Source organism: Phoxinus phoxinus, assembly GCF_949152265.1.
Source record: "Phoxinus phoxinus genome assembly, chromosome: 2".
NCBI lineage: Eukaryota > Metazoa > Chordata > Actinopteri > Cypriniformes > Leuciscidae > Phoxinus > Phoxinus phoxinus.
In genome coordinates this window covers 25300110-25321459 of record NC_136877.1, presented here as the reverse complement: position 1 = coordinate 25321459, position 21350 = coordinate 25300110, and the positions used below count along the sequence as shown (strand labels likewise).

General features: G+C 41.4%; 1 protein-coding gene across 2 annotated transcripts in view; it reads left to right on the top strand.

Annotated features, from left to right (window-relative positions):
- The window catches only part of bean1 (brain expressed, associated with NEDD4, 1), a 64518-nt gene extending 45254 nt beyond the window's left edge, over positions 1-19264 (top strand). Inside the window, exon 6 of one of the 2 annotated variants that reach the window (XM_079605132.1) lies at positions 16016-19264. In XM_079605132.1, the coding sequence (XP_079461258.1) occupies positions 16016-16373 (358 nt within the window). In that variant the 3' untranslated portion in view covers positions 16374-19264. The remainder of the gene's footprint in view (positions 1-16015) is intronic. The other variant, XM_079605133.1, reaches the window with a different exon arrangement.
- Positions 19265-21350: the final 2086 nt, after the last annotated feature.

Below are 21350 nucleotides of genomic sequence, written 5' to 3'. Positions count from 1 at the left end.
GCCTGAGTTCTCATTGCTTGTTTCGTTGCCATGGTTGCTAGTGACACCTGTTACGTTGATTATATCTCTCCCTGTGTAAGCCCTCAGTTCTCTGTTCTTTGGGCCTTTCCAAATACCCACACTTGCGGCCTTGGCCACTTGAGAGTGCGTGCACGCGACTTGAAGTAAGTGCGCAAGACTGTGGTCTTGGTCTCGTCTTGGTCTCAACCCCTCAAAGTATTGGCCTTGTCTTGGTCTCAGCACATCCTGGTCTTTGTCTTGACTTGGTCTTAGTTTAGGTGGTCTCAACTTCATGTAGTTGCTTCATTGATTCTCTGTGATCAAGTTGAAGTTGTTAAATTCTCTTGTATCTCATTCTTCCTGCATTTCATTGGATTAAGATACACAGTGCTATGTGACAAAATGCCGAACCTAGAAAATATATATTTTTTTAAATGGATATTGCAGCAGCTTTTGTGGCCCTTACTGTGAGAATCTTCCTTAATCCGAATATTCTGCCTGATTCTGTTTGTTGGCTGTTTTTATTTATTTATTTTTGGATGGGAGCACATTAAGGCTCACTGGAATTGCTTGATGTGGACAATCCTACATGGTAAGAGGTCTAGTGTTGATGTCCTTGCCTATGACCACAACAGAACAAGAACCCAGACAACACCTCCACACACCCGCTAAGGACCCAAAGCCAGAGCCCACCGCAGACCCAGAGCCTATGCCAACTGAGTCTGACCAGGTGTGTGAGCCAGCCCTTATGTACTAAAATGAGGGCCAGTTGTTAATGTTCATCCATTCATTAATATGTTCATACAGTTCTATGTGTATGTAATAGTTAATTTGCTGTTGTTATGTAGTCAGGCAGTAAAGTCACTCGCCTTTCGTTAGGACCCGGTAGGACCCGGTGCTAATGACGCATACACTGACGCAGTTTAGCTTTGAGTTACGAGCGCTGATATTATTATTGCGCAAGACGGACCTAATGTGATGATAATGCCAGTTCATCGGCGATTCTGCAGTATTGAATCGCATGTGTGCGTGCATCAAAGAGTAAGTTAAATTTCTCTCGTTATACTGTGGTGTTTACACTATGCGCGAATTGCCTTTAAAGACGCGCTTATCGCATCTGTCGTACCACATATGTCTGTGAGCTAATTAGTAGCTCATCTTTACAATACGATCGCTGGGAAGACATATTTCTGATGTTAATGTTATAAGAAATGAATATTGTGTAGAATGTGTATATTCATAATACTTTATTGTTGTTTTTCTTTATAGAACCACACTTAATTAAATACTGTTCAAGATTAAATGAGTGGTCTTTGAGTGGTGTGTGCATCTAACTCCTACTAAACGGACATCGCTTAATTGTTCTGATCGGACAATCTTTGGTGGTTGCCACCGGGTATTAATCTAGCACCTAAGCGCTCCAACATTCTTTTCATGGTCCTTCGAGCCGGAGCGGCAACTTCTGAATTAACATAATGTCCATACATAGTGAGGAGAATAGTGATGCAAAAATTCGCTCCCGTCGCCGAACGCAGATGCCAGAGTACCTCGCAGACTATGAGGTTGATTATGTGCCAGAGCAGCGATCAGCGCACACACCCTCATACCACTCCAACGAGAGAGAACAGATAATAGGGGCTACAGGAGGTCCATTACCACCTCACAACACCCTGGCAGCTGGCAGCGATCACTTTCCTGCCTATGAGGTGAATCCACATTTCTCACCTGAAGTACTGCAGATGCAGCTGAAGGATCTGGAGGAGGAGAACCGTCAACTCAGACGTGACCTCAGAGAACCCACCGTAGCTCAATCTCCAAGACCATTGTCTCCATCTCAACTACTGCTGTCACCCAGACACTCATTGCATGAAATGGAGGATCTAGTCTCTACCTCACCTGCACCCCACAGAGTAACGTCAACAAGAGATCAAAGAGATCCACGTTATGAAGGAGAAAGGTCAGTGAAACGCAGTGAGGATAATTTACATGCAGAACGTCAACGTGACAGAATAGATGAGATTATCCACGAGCTTCAGAGGATGAAGGTGAGTTCCAAGCCACCCAGATCAACGTCGCCATCGCCAGAGCGAGTAGCAGCACCCCAGAGGGCTGAGCGGGGTGATGAACGTTACCAACACCCAAGGCAGCCATCCACACACTATTACAGCCCTACTTTCAGACAACAGAGACCATTCGTGCAGTATCGTTCCTCATCGCCACCCAGTCAAGAGAACACTTATCGTGGTCCAACTCCTACCATTCCTAACTTCACTAAAGAGGATCCACGTGAGTTTGCCAGGTTAAAGGTAGCTCTTGACAATCTCCTGCCTGCTGATGCTACAGAGCGTTTTAAGTTCCAGATATTGATGGACCACTTGAAGTTTGAGGAAGCATTGCTCATTGCTGACTCCTACAGTAACAGCAGGTACCCTTACAGTCATACCATGCAGGCTCTAACAGAGATCTATGGCCAACCTCATCAACTTGCCCTTCAACGCATTGCTGTCCTGATGGATGGGCCCAGCATAAGAAGTGGAGACACCAGGGCATTCAGGCTTTTCGCACTGAAGGTACGGGCCCTGGTCGGAATGCTGGATCAGTTAGGAAGTCCTGGACGAACAGAACTGACTTGTGGGTCGCACGTCTCCCGACTCCTAGCTAAATTGCCTCACGATCTCAGAGCAAACTTTAAGAGGTATGTTAATCCGCTCAAGACACCTATACCTACCTTACTGGAATTTGCAGAATGGCTGGAATATGAGGTGAGGGTGCAAGAGGACGGTACCCAGTTTAGTTTTGACTCTGGAAGAGAGAGACAGAGTTTCTGCAAAGACCAGCAAAGATTACCTAAAGTATCCCACAGATCTACTGCCATCTTCCATGGAAGCGAGCAAAAGCTAGTTTCCAAGGTTGAATCGGTTCACCGAAATGCATTTCCTGAGGTGCGATCACTAGAGAAACCTAAGAAATATTGCCCCTTTTGTAATACAACTCAGCACTATCTCAATCAGTGTTCAAACTTCAAGCTGCTGACCAAAGAGCAGATTGTGACCTGGATCAGGTCCAATCGTAGATGTTGGAAATGTGGGCGCGATCACCAAGCAGGTCAGTGTACTCTTAAGGCGAAATGCAAGAAGTGTCAAAGGAGGCATCTAGAGATTCTGCACGAGGCCAATAACGAAATGAGTGCTAATGCTACCAAAGAAAGAGAGGAGATCACACAGTATAACAGCACCACAATAGAAACTCTGTACGTTGATCGACCAAGCGGCAGCAGTAGAGTGTTACTGAAATTGTGCAAAGTCATCATACGCAACGGAGACTTTTCACTGGATACATATGCACTGCTAGATGATGGTTCCGAGCGCACCATACTTCTTCATGAAGCAGCTCAGCAACTCAATCTCCACGGTAAGCCCGAAGACCTGTCTCTTCGCACAGTGCGCCAAGATATCCGCATCATCCATGGATCCACAGTATCATTCTCAGTAAGTCCCGCCACTCAATCAGATCGCAACTTTGCAATCAAAAAGGCTTTCACAGCCAAGGAGCTTGGACTATCACCTCATTCCTACTCAATCGAAACGCTCCAAAGGAGATATTGCCATCTCAGAGGCCTACCTCTGCAGTCAATCGACCATGCGAGGCCATTACTGCTAATTGGGTCAGATTACCCACAACTGATCACCCCCATTGAGCCAGTTCGATTGGGACCCCCAGGAGGTCCAGCAGCTGTGAAAACTCGTTTGGGATGGACACTCCAAGGTCCATCAAAGTTCCTCGAACACATCCCTCACACACAACAGTGCCTGTTCACATCAGTAAGCCTTTCGCCTAATGATCTATTCAGTCAAGTTGAGAGGTTGTGGCAGATGGACATATTGCCCTACCGAAATGAACGGCTTGTTAAAAGGTCAAAACAGGATGCAGAAGCTGTGTGCCAGCTGGAGGAGAAAACAACAAGGGTTGAAGTTGAAGGTGTGCAAAGATACGCTACCCCCCTCCTGTGGAAAACCAGTCCTCCACCTCTAAATGCTCCAAAGGAAGCGGTACTGCCTCATTTGCGAAGGACTGAAAATCAGCTGGCACGGAGCCCTGATAAATCCCAAGTATACAAGTCGGAGATAAGCAAGCTGCTAGAAGCGGGCTACGTGAAGGAAATTCCCCAATCCACAGCTGTACAGACACAAGGGTGGTACATTCCACACCACATGGTCCACCACAATGGAAAGAACAGGATTGTATTCAATTGTTCATTTAACTTCCAAGGGATGAGCCTGAATGAATATCTTCTTCCTGGGCCAACTCTGGGTGCGACCCTGCTGGGAGTACTTCTCCGTTTCAGAGAGTATGCAGTAGCCATTAGCAGTGACATAAAGGGGATGTTTCATCAGGTGCGCCTCCTGCCAGAAGATCAAGCATTCTTGCGATTCCTGTGGCGAGACCTGAACACAACCAGCCCACCTGGTGTTTACCAATGGTCAGTGTTACCCTTTGGAACCACGTGCAGCCCGTGCTGTGCAACCTTTGCTCTCCGGAAACATGTTGCCGATCACAGCCATCCAGACAGTGAGGTACGAGCATCAGTTGAGCATCATTTCTATGTTGACAATTGGTTGCAAAGTGTTCCCTCACTTGAAACCGCCAGACAATTAGTGGATGACATGCGACATCTGCTGGCCGAGGGTGGATTTGAACTGCGCCAATGGGCTAGTAACACTCCCCAACTCCTGCAACACCTACCACAGCAAATCAGGTCAGAGAACCATGAGCTTTGGTTTAGTTCAGACAGAGCAGACCCTCAGGAGCGCACACTGGGACTTAGGTGGCAGTGCAGATCTGACACACTTGGTTATAAACATGGCCACGTCGTAAAAACTGAGCCCACAATGCGATACATATATAGCATCCTTTCCAGTCAGTACGATCCATTGGGATTCATCACCCCATTTACTACAAGAGCTAAGTTTATAGTCCAGAAGCTCTGGGACAAAAAGAGAGAATGGGATGACCCTGAACTGCCCACAGACCTCAGAAATGCCTGGCTCACGTGGGAAGACGAGCTTACACAACTTTCCAGTGTCACACTACCCAGATGCTACACTACAAAGCTAGATCCCTTGACCAGCTCAAGAAGTGTGCACACATTCTGTGATGCCTCAGAGCGAGCATACGGTGCTGTAGCCTATCTCCGCACTGAAGATAACAAAGGGCAAATAGAGGTGTCATTCTTGGCAGCTAGATCACGAGTAGCTCCAAAGAAGCAGCAAACAATTCCTCGACTTGAGCTATGTGCTGCTCTAACTGGAGCACAACTGGCAGCAGTTCTGAAAAGAGAGCTCACACTAGACATCAGCAGTTTTAAATACTGGACTGATTCTACTACCGTCCTTAACTGGCTGCAATCAGACTCTTGTCACTTCAAAGTGTTTGTAGGAACTAGAGTTGCGGAGATTCAAGAGTTAACTGATTCACAATCATGGTCCTATGTGCAGTCACAAGACAACCCTGCTGACGACATTACTCGTGGCCTGTCACTGGCTCAGCTAGCCACACCTACCCGCTGGAACCATGGCCCAGAATTTCTTCAGAAGCCTCCGTCGTCTTGGCCCAGATTGCCCAACCTAAAGCCAGCCGACACCTCAAAGGAACTGCGTAAACCAATATCCTTCCACCTTCTTATAACTCACGATGACCAGCATGCAGTCAATGCATCCAAATATGACAACTTCCAAGAGCTTATAGACGCAACAGCCAGATCCCTTTACGGGGCGGCCTGTCCCACAGACCTTGTTAATGCTGACACGTATAAGAAAGCAGAGCTCAGAGTCATCCAAAAGTCTCAAATGGAGAGTTTTCCTGATGAATATGTTCAGCTTCAAGCAGGGAAATTCATCTCCCCAAACAGTCGGTTAAAGACATTATCTCCTGAATTTGATTCTGTCACGCAGCTGATTAGAGTGGGTGGACGACTCCGAAGGTGTCAACTGCTGAGCCCTGACATTCTTCACCCAATTGTTCTAGACCCAGTTCATCCAATGACTAAGTTACTAATTCAGCAGTACGATACACAGCTCCATCACCCTGGTACTGAAAGGGTCTTTGCTGAAATCAGAAGACGCTTCTGGATCTTGAGAGGTCGTCAAGCTGTTCGATCAATCCAGCATCACTGTGCTGAGTGTCAAAGGTGGCGTGGCAAGCCCAATATCCCTAAAATGGCTGACTTACCCCCTTCTAGTTTAAGACTCTTCCAGCCAGCTTTTTACTCCACAGGCATGGACTGTTTCGGCCCATTTACCATCAAAATTGGGCGACGGAATGAAAAACGCTGGGGTATCATTTATAAATGTTTGACCACAAAGGCAGTGTACATTGACCTTCTCTCTCAAGCTGACACGGACTCTTTCCTCATGTCTCTACGGCGCTTCATCGCCCGTAGGGGAAAACCTCATGAGTTGCGCTCTGATCAGGGTACCAACTTCAAAGGTGGAGATCGTGAGCTTAAGGAAGCTTTTAAGAATATTCATCCTCAATTGCAAACAGAACTTGCCAAGCAACAGATCGACTTTCAGTACAATCCACCAAACTCCCCACATTTTGGAGGATCCTGGGAAAGAGAAATCAGATCTGTTAAAGCTGCTCTGTACACCACCATTGGTGCTCAAACAGTCACAGAGGAAGTGCTCAGGACTGTCCTAATTGAAATTGAGGGAATTTTAAATTCAAAGCCTTTGGGATATGCATCTTCGGATGTAGCTGATCCGGACCCAATAACTCCCAATTCACTCTTAATGGGCCGGCTAGACTCTGCCTTGCCTCAGGTAATTTACCCTGCATCGGAGTTGCTCAGTCGCAAACGCTGGAGACACAGCCAAGTACTGGCAGACCAGTTCTGGAGCTGTTATCTGCGTAACTACCTGCCCGGACTCCAGTCTCGCCAGAAGTGGCAACAAGAGAAAGACAACCTGACCGTAGGCACGGTAGTTATGATTGCAGATTCACAATTTCCCCGAGCACTCTGGCCCATTGGGACTGTGAAAACTGTTATGGCTGGAGCTGATGATAAAGTAAGAGCTGCAGAAATCCAGGTCAAAGACAGAACCTACATCAGACCTGTTGTCAAACTGATTAAGCTTCCTACACTCCCTGACTGACTGTGAGTACTGGCCCGAGATGCAAATCTGCAAGCACATTTGGGGGCGGCTGTACTAAAATGAGGGCCAGTTGTTAATGTTCATCCATTCATTAATATGTTCATACAGTTCTATGTGTATGTAATAGTTAATTTGCTGTTGTTATGTAGTCAGGCAGTAAAGTCACTCGCCTTTCGTTAGGACCCGGTAGGACCCGGTGCTAATGACGCATACACTGACGCAGTTTAGCTTTGAGTTACGAGCGCTGATATTATTATTGCGCAAGACGGACCTAATGTGATGATAATGCCAGTTCATCGGCGATTCTGCAGTATTGAATCGCATGTGTGCGTGCATCAAAGAGTAAGTTAAATTTCTCTCGTTATACTGTGGTGTTTACACTATGCGCGAATTGCCTTTAAAGACGCGCTTATCGCATCTGTCGTACCACATATGTCTGTGAGCTAATTAGTAGCTCATCTTTACAATACGATCGCTGGGAAGACATATTTCTGATGTTAATGTTATAAGAAATGAATATTGTGTAGAATGTGTATATTCATAATACTTTATTGTTGTTTTTCTTTATAGAACCACACTTAATTAAATACTGTTCAAGATTAAATGAGTGGTCTTTGAGTGGTGTGTGCATCTAACTCCTACTAAACGGACATCGCTTAATTGTTCTGATCGGACAATCTTTGGTGGTTGCCACCGGGTATTAATCTAGCACCTAAGCGCTCCAACATTCTTTTCACCTTATGTCCGTCAAGGAGCTCGAGACTGAGCCAATGTTCATCCTAGAGACTGAGTGTAGAGAATCTAAACTCTACATGTATGGACAACGAACAAGAGCCCACCACAGATTCTGAGCCGGAGCCTGCCCAGTCAGACCAGGTGTATGAGCCGGTATCATTGTTCATCTCTGAAGGAGTGTTAGTATAGTTTGAGAGCATGGAGTTGAGTCCCGCCCATACTACCACCACTGTGCGGTTCCATGTCCACAAGGAATGGTATGATGATTTGGACGATATCATTCCCAAAAATCTCCAATCTTCACTGGTCCCATCCAGTTTCTAGACTCATTCGTAAACACTGTTTGCAGCCAGCCTCAAATATTTGTAGCTGCTGGTCCCGGCCGGCCAGCCTCGAGTCTCCTCCTTCACCACTGGTCCTGCCTGGCCTCAAGTCTCCTTCTTCATCTTGTCTTGTCCAGGCTCCCACTCCCTCCTCCTCTGACAATGGCATTCAATTTCCTGGGTCTGCCTCCACTGGTTCCCTTCAGTCCCTCTGCTCCTCTGTCAGTGGCTCCGCCTAGCTGCCCTGGGCTTCCAGGTCTCCAACTCCGCCCAGGTGTGTCGATCCCCTGGCTCCAACTCGGCCTGCTCCACTGTGGTCCTGTGGTCCCTTAGTCTCAACCAGGCTCCCTCAGTTCTCTGGCTTCACCTTGGTCAGTCATCACCCTGGTTGATCCACAGACTTCCTGGCCTCCGACATTGTCACCCTGGGTCTTTGTCTCCTCGGCTCCACCTCGGTTGGTCCGGCTTTTGGCTTCATCATGGCTCCTACCTCCATCGGTTCCACCATGGACATTTGTCCTTATGGATCTGCTCTGGGTCGCTCGGGCTCGCTCCCTAGCTCCTCCCTCCATCATCTCTTCCTTGGTGTTTGCCTCTGATGGATCCACCAATTTCCTGCCCTTTGCCTGCCTCTGGAACCCCCTTCCTCCCTACTCTGTTGGTTTTGTCACAGCGCGAGGACCTGTAGTTCAGGGAGGGGGATGTAATGTAACTATAATGTTCTCATTGCTTGTTTGTTACCATTCAGTCAGTCTGCCATTTTATTATAACCGTAACTTCTGATCGGAGGCTTCCATAAATATTTAGTTTATTTGTAAAGTTACTCTTCAACTAAGTTTAATGGTGCAACTCAAAAATATTTAGTAGTGCGTAAGTTGTAACTTAGAGCCCATTTACTTCAAAACTAGGCTAAGTTGTAACTTACGCATAGCTGGTGCAACCGGCCCCTATTCCATTTCTTTGTTCTTTAGGTGTCGTCAGTGTTTGAAGTGTAGTTGATTATCTGTGTTTATTAAAGTCTCTAGTATCTTGTTCTTCCTGCGTCTCGCTCTTCATTGGATTAAGCTACACAACAGAATGCAGAATTGGGTGAATAACACATTACACAGTGGCCTCATTTATCGTATATATTAATGTGGACTGAATTCGACTCAGAATGCTGCACTCTAGAGGAAGTTGCTGTTTGACTTTGTGTATGTCTGCAAATCAATCACATAATGTAATGCAAGGTAAGGTTCAACCTAATGAAAAGACTCCATAACGCATTTGTGTACAATCCAAGGAATGCAGTCATTGGCCATCATTGCCAAGTTCAGTAGCGGTGTCTGCTGAAGTGTGTAATTCTTAGACACTGTGACTCCACAGTATAGCTGAGTGCAGTATTCTCAGAGAGGTGTGCCAGAGCATTGTGGGGTTATGAGCATTCAGTCAAGCTGTCAATATTGTTTGACCTGCTTATGGTGGCAGTGTAAAGTATCCAGGCATGGAGTCATGTTAGCTGTTGTCCCCACCTGTAGCAAAACATGCTGACATCTGGATTGGTATACTGAGTTGATGTGCATGTGTTTATGTGCTGTTATATAAGTTATCTTGCATTGTCACAGGTTTTCAGAGGCTGGGGGGAAATAATTCTTATAAAATATGGTTAATACTAATTTAAATGTCAGCTGTTGTTTTAAAGTTAATTTATTTCATCCTCATATCAGACACTTTAGGTAAAAAAAATATATTTATGACATAATTATGTAAAAAGTGTAACGAAGTCAAAAAAAAATGTTGACTTGCATACATGAGTATAATTCTAGTAAAATAGAGAATGAAAAAAGTGTAGGGCTGGAGTTGGTAGGAGAAGAGGAGGAAGGGGGGACTTGTGTGCGAGTGCATAAGTCATTTGTAGTTCAATTAGTTTTTTGTCCTTTTTGAAGCTTCTCAGCTTGACAAAAAAAGGTAGCGCTTTATTTTACGGACCTGTTCCCCATGTACATACTATGTACTTATTATAGTAATTGCAATAACTGGGTAATAACTTGGTATAACCCAGAACCTACCCCCAAACCTAACAATAACTCGCAGTTATCATCAGGAACATCCAAGGCACTCTCTTTGGAAAAGTTAAAAAGCCTTTATTTCTATGGCTTGGTCATAATCAACACTATTAAAACACTCCGACGCGTTTCGGCATACTTAACTCGTAGTTACTTTGGATTACCCAGTTTCTTAGGTAAGGACACTGTAAGTACACATAAGTGCATGTACTGTAAAATAAACTACAACCAAAAAAATACAATTACACTTTCACTATTTATGGTCATTTTAAAGCAATTTTTGTAGTCTTGAAGTTTAAAAACTGAACAAATATCATTTAAAAGTCTAGTGCTTAAACATTTTCAATTGTAGTATATTATTTTATGGCTGCTCATTTGCAAATATAAAATGGGTTTTATTTACAGAAATCGTGTTGCTGCCATAGGTGAAAATTAATTATTGTTGATGCTTTTACAATTGTTGATCATATAATAAACGTATCTAATATCAGCAGTAGCAGCTGTATTGAGGGGTCTCCCATATACTCCGAGATCTACTCCCTCTCATCCTTCGTCAAGCTTCAGTGAGGTGATGAGGGCTAATTAACACACCACCTGCTCAACTGGAAGAGGTAATGATAGCAGGGGAAAATGGCTAAGCATGACTGGGACCCATTAAAGGAGCAAGTAAAAAAAGTTAATTGTTTAAGTGGTTCAGACTAAATCAAACTAGTCTATCTCTTCTTCTCTCAGAGGTTCTTTATATTTTTATCTCTTCTCTTGTCATGATGGTAATGAAATCCCAACATGAACACAAGTGTTTTGTATAGAAGACATTATTGGGGCTTTCACACTGGCAGTTTAGTTCAGAACGGGCTACGGTTTGCATGAAAAATCGTTAATGTGGTTCGGGTGAATGTGAAAGCAACACGGACTCGGGTGCACGCTTGTTCAGGAAGTAAAGTGACCTGCGCATGCGTTTTAGCTGATTATGATGTATTTAGTTAAATAAAACATATTTAAGGGTGATAGTAATGATGAATTACCTTGGATACGAGCGAGAGTGAGCCTGCAGTGTATTCGCGCATTGCGCATGGATTCAGGGCAACAAATTTGGAAATCCACTGTCTCCTCAAAAGAGTCCGTATGCAAGCAGCAGAGAGCCACCTTATGGGACACACACACAGTAAACCTGTGTTGTTCACTCGGCTGCGCATAATAGCACTGAATTAATAAAAAACACAATATATTGACCCGCGTTCTGTTTCTATCATTCGCCGTGCACGTTTGAACGAACAGTCACGCTCGGGCTCGGACCGCAGCAAACGAGCCCAGTCTGAAAGCCCCCTAACCGTGCGTTCACACCGGACGCGAATAGCGCGTCAAATTCGTGCCTGTCGCGTCTTGTTATACGCTTGACCACTTTGTGTTAATTCGCGCGTAAATTTCGCTCTTGACGCGCGTAAAAACAAAAGTTTGAAGCTAAATTTACGCGCGTCAAGAGCAAAATTGACGCAAAATTAACACAAAGTGGTCAAGCGTATAACAAGATGCGAAAGTCAGAGGCGAAAGTTTGCAAGTAAGGCCGCAAAATTTTTAAATACTACACGAAATTTAGTTTTGAGAGTTGTTCAGTCGAGAATGTATTTGTTTAAAGCTCAAAGTCCTCCTGACGTTTGCCGCTGCACGAGAAATGTTTAAATTCACAATCTATAGCTTCAGTTCTATTATATGAAACATACAAGTTAAAATACATGAATGACTCGTTATAACGTAGGTCAAACGACTTCTTTAATGTGAGTTTTTGTGAGTTTTTCTTCATCTCATTCAGAAATGTATGACTGTGTTCAGTGTCACATTCATGATATTATCATAGCTGAACAATGTCAATCCTTCTTTCACGCAGGCATTTAGTAATATTACAAAATAATTTATTGAGGCCAAATATATAAAATAAGTTATTGAGGCCAAACATTTAAAATTACATATTAAACTGAAAAGCGGGGCTGCATGCCCCCGTTTATCACGTCACTTCACCACGTGTCATGACAGCAGCAAGCAGGCTCCTGATTGGTTAATGCGGCGCGTCAAACGCGTGAATGCCCAAAAAGCACTACATAAAATCATTCGCGCGTGATTCATGAGGCGTATTCGCATCTACCGTGCCGTACTCTACGCCTCATTCGCGCCGCAGGATTTTTTTACATGCGTAACGCGTCTTTGCATTGACTTAACATTGAAATCACACGCGCCTGACACGCTATTCGCATCCGGTGTGAACGCACCATTACTGTGCGAAACTCAAGTTTCGAAACCCGTTGGCGGCCATCTTTTTACAAGATGTCTGATGTTGATAGATCATTTAAATAGTTGTAAACCATGTCTTTGTGTAAACTAGCAGCACGGCAGCTTGCTAGCGAGTTAGTAGGTCAATAACGTGACACAAAATTGAAATTTGTACAACCTGGAAAACTTACCAGGTTGTACAATCTCCTCACTTATCTTCTTCCAAGCGAGGTTCTTTTTGTTCCTGTCTCTATAAAAGTATGAACTTGAGTCATATAATTCCGGGTGACCACACAGCTAAAATTAGTTTCTCCTCCATTTTGAATGAGTGACTTCGAGCAGGAGTTTGTTATGCTATGTCACTTTATGCCACGTGAAGCAAGCAGGCTCCTGATTGGTTAACGCGGCGCGAATTGACGCAGAAGTTCAGATTTTTCAACTCGGGCGGCAGACGCGAATTCGCGTCAAACGCGTGAATGCACAAAAAGCACTACATAAATCATTAGCACGTAACGCGCCAGACGCTCAATTCGCGCCATTCGCGTGAACTTGATGCGCGAATGAGGCGTATTCGCGTCTACCGCGCTGCACTCTACGCCTCATTCGCGCCGCAGGAATTTTTTACGCGCGTAACGCATCTTTGCATTGACTTAACATTGAAATCATTCGCGCCTGACGCGCTATTCGCGTCCGGTGTGAACGCACCATTAGAGTCATGAAAGTCACTTACTGTATGCTCAGAAAGGCTGCATTTATTTGATTAAAAATACTGTACAACGTAATATTATTATTACAATTCAAAATAATTGTACTACTTTAATATATTTAAATATTTCATTTATTCCTGTGATGGCTAAGCTGGATTTTCAGCATCATTATTCCAGTCTTCAGTGTCACATGATCCTTCAGAAATTTGTATAATTATGCTGAAGAAACATAATATTATATTATTAATATTAAAAACAGTTGTGCTGCTTAATATTTTTGTGGCAACTGTGATACTTTGTCAGGATTCTTTGATGAATAGAAAGTTCATAATAACAGCATTTTTTTTAAATAGAAATCTTTTGTAACATTATAATTGTTGTTACTCTCATTTTTGATCAATTGAAATGCATCATAGCTGAATAACAGTATTCATTTCTTTTGTGTAGACAAAAGATGCATCTGTGACAGAGATATTTGTGCCCACCACAAAGCCCCCTCTCATGTGTAAGCCTGGGGTGGCGGCCTAAACCAATTCTAGCATCCCGTTTCCGCTCTCTCTGACAGTCTGATATGGTTAACCATGCCGAGATCCAATTACCCTGCTGCTATTCGCTCTTACTCTTTCTAACACTCTGTGCCCTGCTCTTGCTGAGGTCAGAGGCAGATGACTGCTTTACTTCTACTGGAAGTGCCCATGACCCTGGTTAATGTAGCTCACCTCACACACACACACTACTCAAGCAAGCAAGTAGGCCATTTCACTCCCTTTCTCTATCTTTTTTTGTTTGCTTTTCTCCTGGATGGAAACATCGGTCTTTGAATCTGATATGCTTCACTTCAGCTTTGTTTGCGGTATAGCAGGGTATCGCAAAGAGAAAGTAAATTTGGCAATTTGATGTGGTGGGAAGAAGAAAAAAGATAATTGAATGTCAATTCTAATGCTTCACCCTGAGCCAAGCATGATACTTAGCATGAGCCAAGAAGATCTCGCATTCAGACATTATAATAGCATAAGTAAAATTTGAGCTCTCTATGTAAAAATCTGTCATAAATCTGACACTTGTGGTATATGTGGTGAAGCATAATTTTTTTTTCTCAACTTAAACTTTACTTTACATTTTGTATTTATGTATTATTATATCATATTTTTTGTTAAATTAATTTGTATTGTATTAATTTTGTTAGATATATTATATACATTTTAAGTTTATGTTATTTTTTAACAGGCCTAGTCACAAGAGGCTGGAAGGGAGTGTTCTGGGGTCGACAGAAAATATTTTTTTAAAGATTGCACTAGAGCTTTTAAAGATGTGTTAAGTATTAAATATGCCCAGCACAATGATTCTTAATACATTGTTTAACCCTTAAATGGATGGATGTTTCTCCAATCATTATTACATATTCAGGTCTTTAGCGACCCGTATCTATATCTGAATGAATCTTGTCAAGATAATATAAAACTCTCCTGATAGAGTAACAATTACAGAAGAATAAAATAAAGCATATTTTGTTACCTTTTGGATCTTGGAAGAGTTCACTATGAGCAGATGTTTTACCATCATCACTGTCCTTATCAGAGATCATTTCCCAGTACATTCAGCATCTGGCTCATATTCACAATCTCAAACATATTCTCAAAACTATAATTTTCAACATCTTCAAAATCAATATTTTGATCGCTGACAGCTTCTTGACCAGATCCACCGTCAAGTGACAGTGACACTCATATCTGACTGCGTTCAGCACTTGCTCTGCAGTAAATCACTGAGCCGTTTCAAGTTTTGCTGATGATACTTCCTATTCTTTTGTTTTCTGCCTGCGGTTACTATGAGTGAAACGTCACTTCACAATTTCATGTTTATCAGACATTGTCACTTGTGTAAATTGCACTTATTCAGTTATTAAAGATTCTATTATTGTTGTGCAGAAAAAAAATACTTAGACTGTTACATACCTCGGTTGTTAGTGACGATATACATTTTTTTTTTAAACGTATGGGAAAACATTATTTTATCATTTTATTATTTGTTCTTGTTATATTGTTTATAATGAATACTTGAACACTTGAATACAAAAGGTTAATGTCTATAAAAAAATATGAGGAAGAGGGTAGTGAATGACCTCCCGGGTCACTAAAGACCCGAGGTATGCGTTTAGGGGTTAATTTATCATTTAAGATTCATGTCATTGTTTGAATATGTTATTTGTGTGTCATTGCCACTGCTGAGTCCAATAAATGATAAAGTACCCGGAACTATAATGAGAAATCATGAGATTAATCACAATATTTTGTTCTGTTGACAGATGAGAGATGAAAGATTTCTTGGTGTATTATTTTGAAATGTATACAATTAATAGTTTCCATATAATACTTTAATCGTTTTTGTGTCTTTATTATAATGACAGTAAAAAAGCATTTTTTTATTTATTCTGAAGACAACATGTTTTCTTTATAATATCACACTATACCGTGTGTATAATATTTCCCCTATACAGATTATAGGTATTTATCTTTAGCAAGGGGATCAACATATTTAGGGCTTCTTGGCATAAACATGTTTGAAAATCCCTGTGCCAATACATTGCCTGCCCTCTAGAGGTTAGAGTAGGTAACCTACCAAGTTTACAATACATATTTTGTGGTTCCCTAAAGAAGATAAAACAGGATCCTCCTATACTTAACAAACGTTGATATATTACATTGATAGGAAGGAATGTTGTCGAAATGTTTTGAAATCAGATGTGTATATAATCATATTTAATCAAAATGGTCTTTTTCTTTCAGTTACGATGAATGTGTGGGACAAGGGACGCAAATATATGTTCCTACGGACGATCCACCCCCCTACTCCCTCACAGACCCGTGCCGTGCACACTATCACAGAGAGACGGAGGATCTGCCCGCTGGTGCTTCCTGGGTGTCTGCAAGCAGCTCTTCCCAATACCCAACCAGACTACAGAACTTCAGACACCAGCCGATCGCCTCCATCTCTTTGTCAGCCTTACCTTTTGAAGAAGCACCCCCATACGAAGCAGTGGTGAGTGAACAAAACCAGCCCCTTCCACTGATGCCCCTGGATCTGCTCAAACACACTACAGTGGACACCAGTCCTCAGGACAGCGTTTCCCACAGGATCCTGTAATCCTGACCTCTCCAGCACACTCATGCGTCACCTGTACCAGGCCAGCTTTGAGAGGGACTCTTTTGTGTGGCTGAGGTCTCCCTGAGTCAACAGCTGAAACCGACACCTGCAGAAGCCCACGATTACCTCTCACTTCACCTGACGCAGACACTGCACCTCCTGTTTTATCTGACAAAGCGGGAGCCGCCATGAGAGCACAGGGCTATCGACCACTTTTTTTGTGCGTCACCTCGCCTAGTCTTTTGCTCATGGTGCAACTATATGTCAACGTGCGTCTTCTCCTACTGATAGACTTCTAGATGATTTCAACTTCACAAACACCACAGCTAATTTTGGATGGCCTGACTTTAAAAGGAGCAGAAAGCCTCCTAATAAACATCACCTGGAGAAATTTACGTGGGAAGAGAAATGTACCTTTCTTTTTAGTGTGACAATTTGAGTGTGTTCCTGCATGAGTGACTATTTCCACATGACTGTCTCTTACAACCTTTTTTTTTTTCTTTTTTTCTTTTCCAATTTAGGGTTGGTTTTAACTATTTACGGTTTGTAATATGTAACTTTTTTTTTTAAAGATAATATTTTGTACATTTCATAGAATAACTAGCAAATATGAGAAATTACCTTTAAAGCAATTTGAATGTCGTCAGAAAATCGATATGCTTTTTATCCATACTTTTTTTACTCACAATTTCTTTGCTCCTTACATCAGTGGTTCTCAACCAGGGGGTAAATTCCAGCCCCAAAAGTCTTATAAATTATTTATATTAACATAATATTAATTAAAATACTGAAAAAAAGAAAAAAAGAATTTGATGTACAACATTAAACTGACATTTAACTGTTTTAAAGTCACCATGAAATCAAAATTGACAATTCATTTTTGTATGGAATATTACTATATTGATTATAAATGATTGATACGTGCACATCATCATTATTTTTTTTTTAATTTTGTGTTCCCTTTTAATCTTTATTTAAAACAACTCCCCCTCCCTCAGCAACATCTTCTCTTCTCTGATGACGAGAGCGGGACAATCACATGAAGTCAAAGCAATAGCAAACCACAACCATCCAATCCATTCCCGATGGACACAAATCAAGTCCTGTCCTTTTTTCTTTCTCAAGAGGCCATTTCCTTCAGATATTATGTCACAGTAGGGAAGAAAAAACTATCGCAACTTCCATTTCATGCTGTATTAAGTTTAATTATTGTCCTGGACAAAGAAGGGCCTTGCACTCAAAAAGGTTGAGAACCACTGCTTTCCAGCTAGTTCATAGATCACTGTGATTTCTTTATATTTCCTTCTTTTTGCAGAGACTACTGTTTTCCTAATGTCTCCTGGCAATGCTCATTTTCAAATGCATCTGAGGATCTTATTAAGAAAACAACAGATGTGCGATAAGTATGATATCAATGCATATGACAAATACAAACTATAGTTAGAAAGGGCTGTAGGGGACACTTCGTCAAAGGGTGTAAAACAATTTTACATTGTTCTCCTAAACTGCATTGATGCTGTGTACATTATAACAGAAGAGCTGAGACTGGTAACTAAGTAGCTCAATTAGCAAAGCCATTGTAGCATTGATGTCAATATGAAATGAAACATAAGATAGTTCTAGCTGGACACACTCTGTGCTTCCAAAATAATTATGTATCAGATTTGTTCCTGTTTTTGTTGCCCACTTCATTTAATGTAACACAATGGCTTCCCCGCACATGCATGTTATATACAATGTGCCTATTAAGCACCATGACTGTTAGATTAACGTGCTAAAGTGAAGAAACTTTTCCACTCACTTTTTTTGTTGTTGTCTTACCTTCACACACACACACACACACACACACACACACACACACACACACACACACACACACACACACACACACACACACATTATATATAAATACATTTTGTAAATACACCCTGTATGTATGTATATATATACTGTGTGTGTATATTTTTTTTTTTACAAAAATATATATATAGTGTGTGTGTGTGAGTGTAAAAGTTTCCCATAAAATGACTGCATGATACCTCACATCTATTCTCCTCACTCTCCCCTCACCGCACGAAAGTATATTCTTATAGAAAAGAGGGTCTGTAGGGATTTATTCAATTGAATTTGGTGCATGAATGCATTTCGTGTGTCGTGAAAAGCAGCTCAAAACAGAAATGAATATTAAATGGCCCACTATTATTTATTTATTGTAGTTTGAACTTTGAATGTCGAGCTTGTCTCGTTCTGGTCATATAGCTCTGTAAAGGCATGAGCTGTATTGGTCAACACCTTAGATGAAGAATTGCTCCAGATGTTCTATGATGTAATGAGTAGAGGTGTATTAGCTGTTGCCACCACTGTAAAACTACCGTATCTGTAAACTCTCGAGTTTAAGTCACACTTGTTAGCACGAGACTGTAGCGATTCTGTGTGCATAAAGATCAAATTAACACAAGTCAGATTTAAAGGAATATTGCCAAATTATTATTAATGAAGATCTACTTCCCATTCGTTGCATATTTTCTGTCTGTTTTTAGAGGATTGTGCATTTTAGTTGCATCTATGGAGTTGATGTTCCGGAAAAATCACTTTAAAATGGCTTATGTTTGTGTGCTAAACTATTTCACCGGTTTCATTAGACCTCATGGATATTGTTTCTTACACCCGAATAGCACCTTAGCATCAAAGCCCGTCGTTAATGTTGACTTACATTTAATGGATCTACATCTCAAGTGTGTTATTTCTCTGTCATAATGTTTTGGTCGGTTGTCCAAAGTGATAATGCTGTTTAATAGAGCTGCAGATGTCGATGTATGTTTTGTATAGGAGTCTTTATTCCTTTACCACTGTATCCCTGAATAAATAAAAACACCAGACTTCTATCTATCGAGACGTTCATCTCTGAATACTTTCTGGGAGAATTTTGAAATTGTAAATTTTTTTATTAAATACAGAGTAGTGATATACACACACACACACAAACTTAAAGGTACATTATGTAACTTTTGGCTCTCTAGCGGTTAAACATTTTACAGAAGACAATTGTTTTAGTTGTGTATCAGCTCTGTGTGACTGTGCAGATGAAAATTATCCAACAGCTCATAAAACATTCACTACTAGGCTTAAAGGGACAGTTCGCCCAAAAATGATGATTACTATTTTTTTTTTTTTTACTCACCCTCATGTCGTTCCAAACCCATAAGAACTTTATTCATCTTCGGAACACAAATGTAGCTATTTTTGATGAAATCCGAGAGCTTTCTGATTCCTCCATAGACATCAAAGTCATTGGAACTTTCAATTGGCATTGCAACTGGCCCAGCAAATTAGTAAAGACATCGTTTAAAAAAGTCCACATCAGAACACCGCCTCACTATTGGCTAGCTCCTGCGTCAACATCACACGCATGTGCCGTGTGCTCACGTGACCAGCGTCGGCCAATAGTGAGGCGGCGTTCTGGCGTAGAACCAGGAAGCGCTGCACTGTTTACTTCGCAAGCATAGGAGATCTGACAAAGAAGAGAAGAAATTGTTCAATAAAGATGTTTTTTTTTCGCACAAAAAGTATTCTCGTCGCTTCATGACATTACATTTGAACCACTGTTAGTCACCTGGACTATTTTAATGATGTTTTTTCTACCTTTTTGGGCCTTGAAAGTTGCAATGATTTTGCTGTCGGATCAGAAAGCTCTCGGATTTCATCAAAAATATCTTAATTTGTGTTGAATGTGTTCTGAAGATGAACGAATGTTTTAAGGGTTTGGAACGACATGAGGGTGAGTAATTAATGACAGAAATTTCATGTGGGGGTGAAATAACCCTCTAAGAGATAACCAGTTTAGATGGAAAGGATCTCAAGTTGACAGCTGAAGACCTTGTTAGAGAGCTAGATATGGCAATTTATCTATTCAAGAAAATACATGAATCACCTCTTAAGGAAAAAAAAACCCTGCCATCTCAGTGTCACTTTAACAACATTTCAAATCCCTCAGTCCTTGCTATCACCAAAAAAGCCAAGTCAGTGTTGATTCTCTTTTTGCCTGCAGACTCTCCTCTCCTCTGTTCTGTTTTTTTTAAAGACTTGTTCTGTTTTAAATGGGTGATTCCCCAGAGGTTATAGATGTATTGTTTGTTGTGACAACTAATATATGCCACTCCTACACACCATAGACATATCAAAGTAGCAGGTCAACTTTTCTCTATTTACAGATATGAAGTAATTTCCAGCGAAAACCATCCCATCAGTTCTAAAATATAACACTTAATTGGCTTACCATTGAATCAGGGTAAGCATTGATTATGTATTGACTCATTATTTAAATTGTGTTCATTTCGAACAAAGAAAGTTACATCGTGTAGGCTACCTTTAAACTATGATGTAGCCTACTCATTGTTTTGGTTAACATTGTCAACACCTAAAAATATCTAGTACAAGCATATATGTAAAATGAAATAACATTATATAAAAAAAACTAAACAAAATGGTATAATTTCTTCATTCTCAAATATTTTGACTGAAACTCAAAAATATAATTTGTAAAAAAAAAAAAAAAAAAAAAAAAAAACTGAAATAATTGATTTACCTTATGACAAAATGAACCGTTGGACTTTTAAGCATTTATTTTGGTATGTCCAGCTCAAACATTTAGAGATTTTATCCATGTAACATATTATTATTGTGATATTTCCAGAGCTACTGAATTATTTTTAGGGTGTAGTAAATTCAGTATAGATAGCAATGTAAGATTCTGTTGTGCACATTTACAGCTGGCAAGTTTCAGAGAAGAATGTGCAGTTTAGGAACAGATGTTGATTGTAAACTAAAGGCTTCCAGATGGACAGAATGTTTCCTGAACCATTTTGCTCATTGACTCCTGTCATTCATAATGCAAGCCTCTCGCTAGCACTGATGTGGATATTCATCTCTCTCTCTCCTGCCTGTTTGCATGGTGGGCTCACAGAAAGCGCCCTGAAC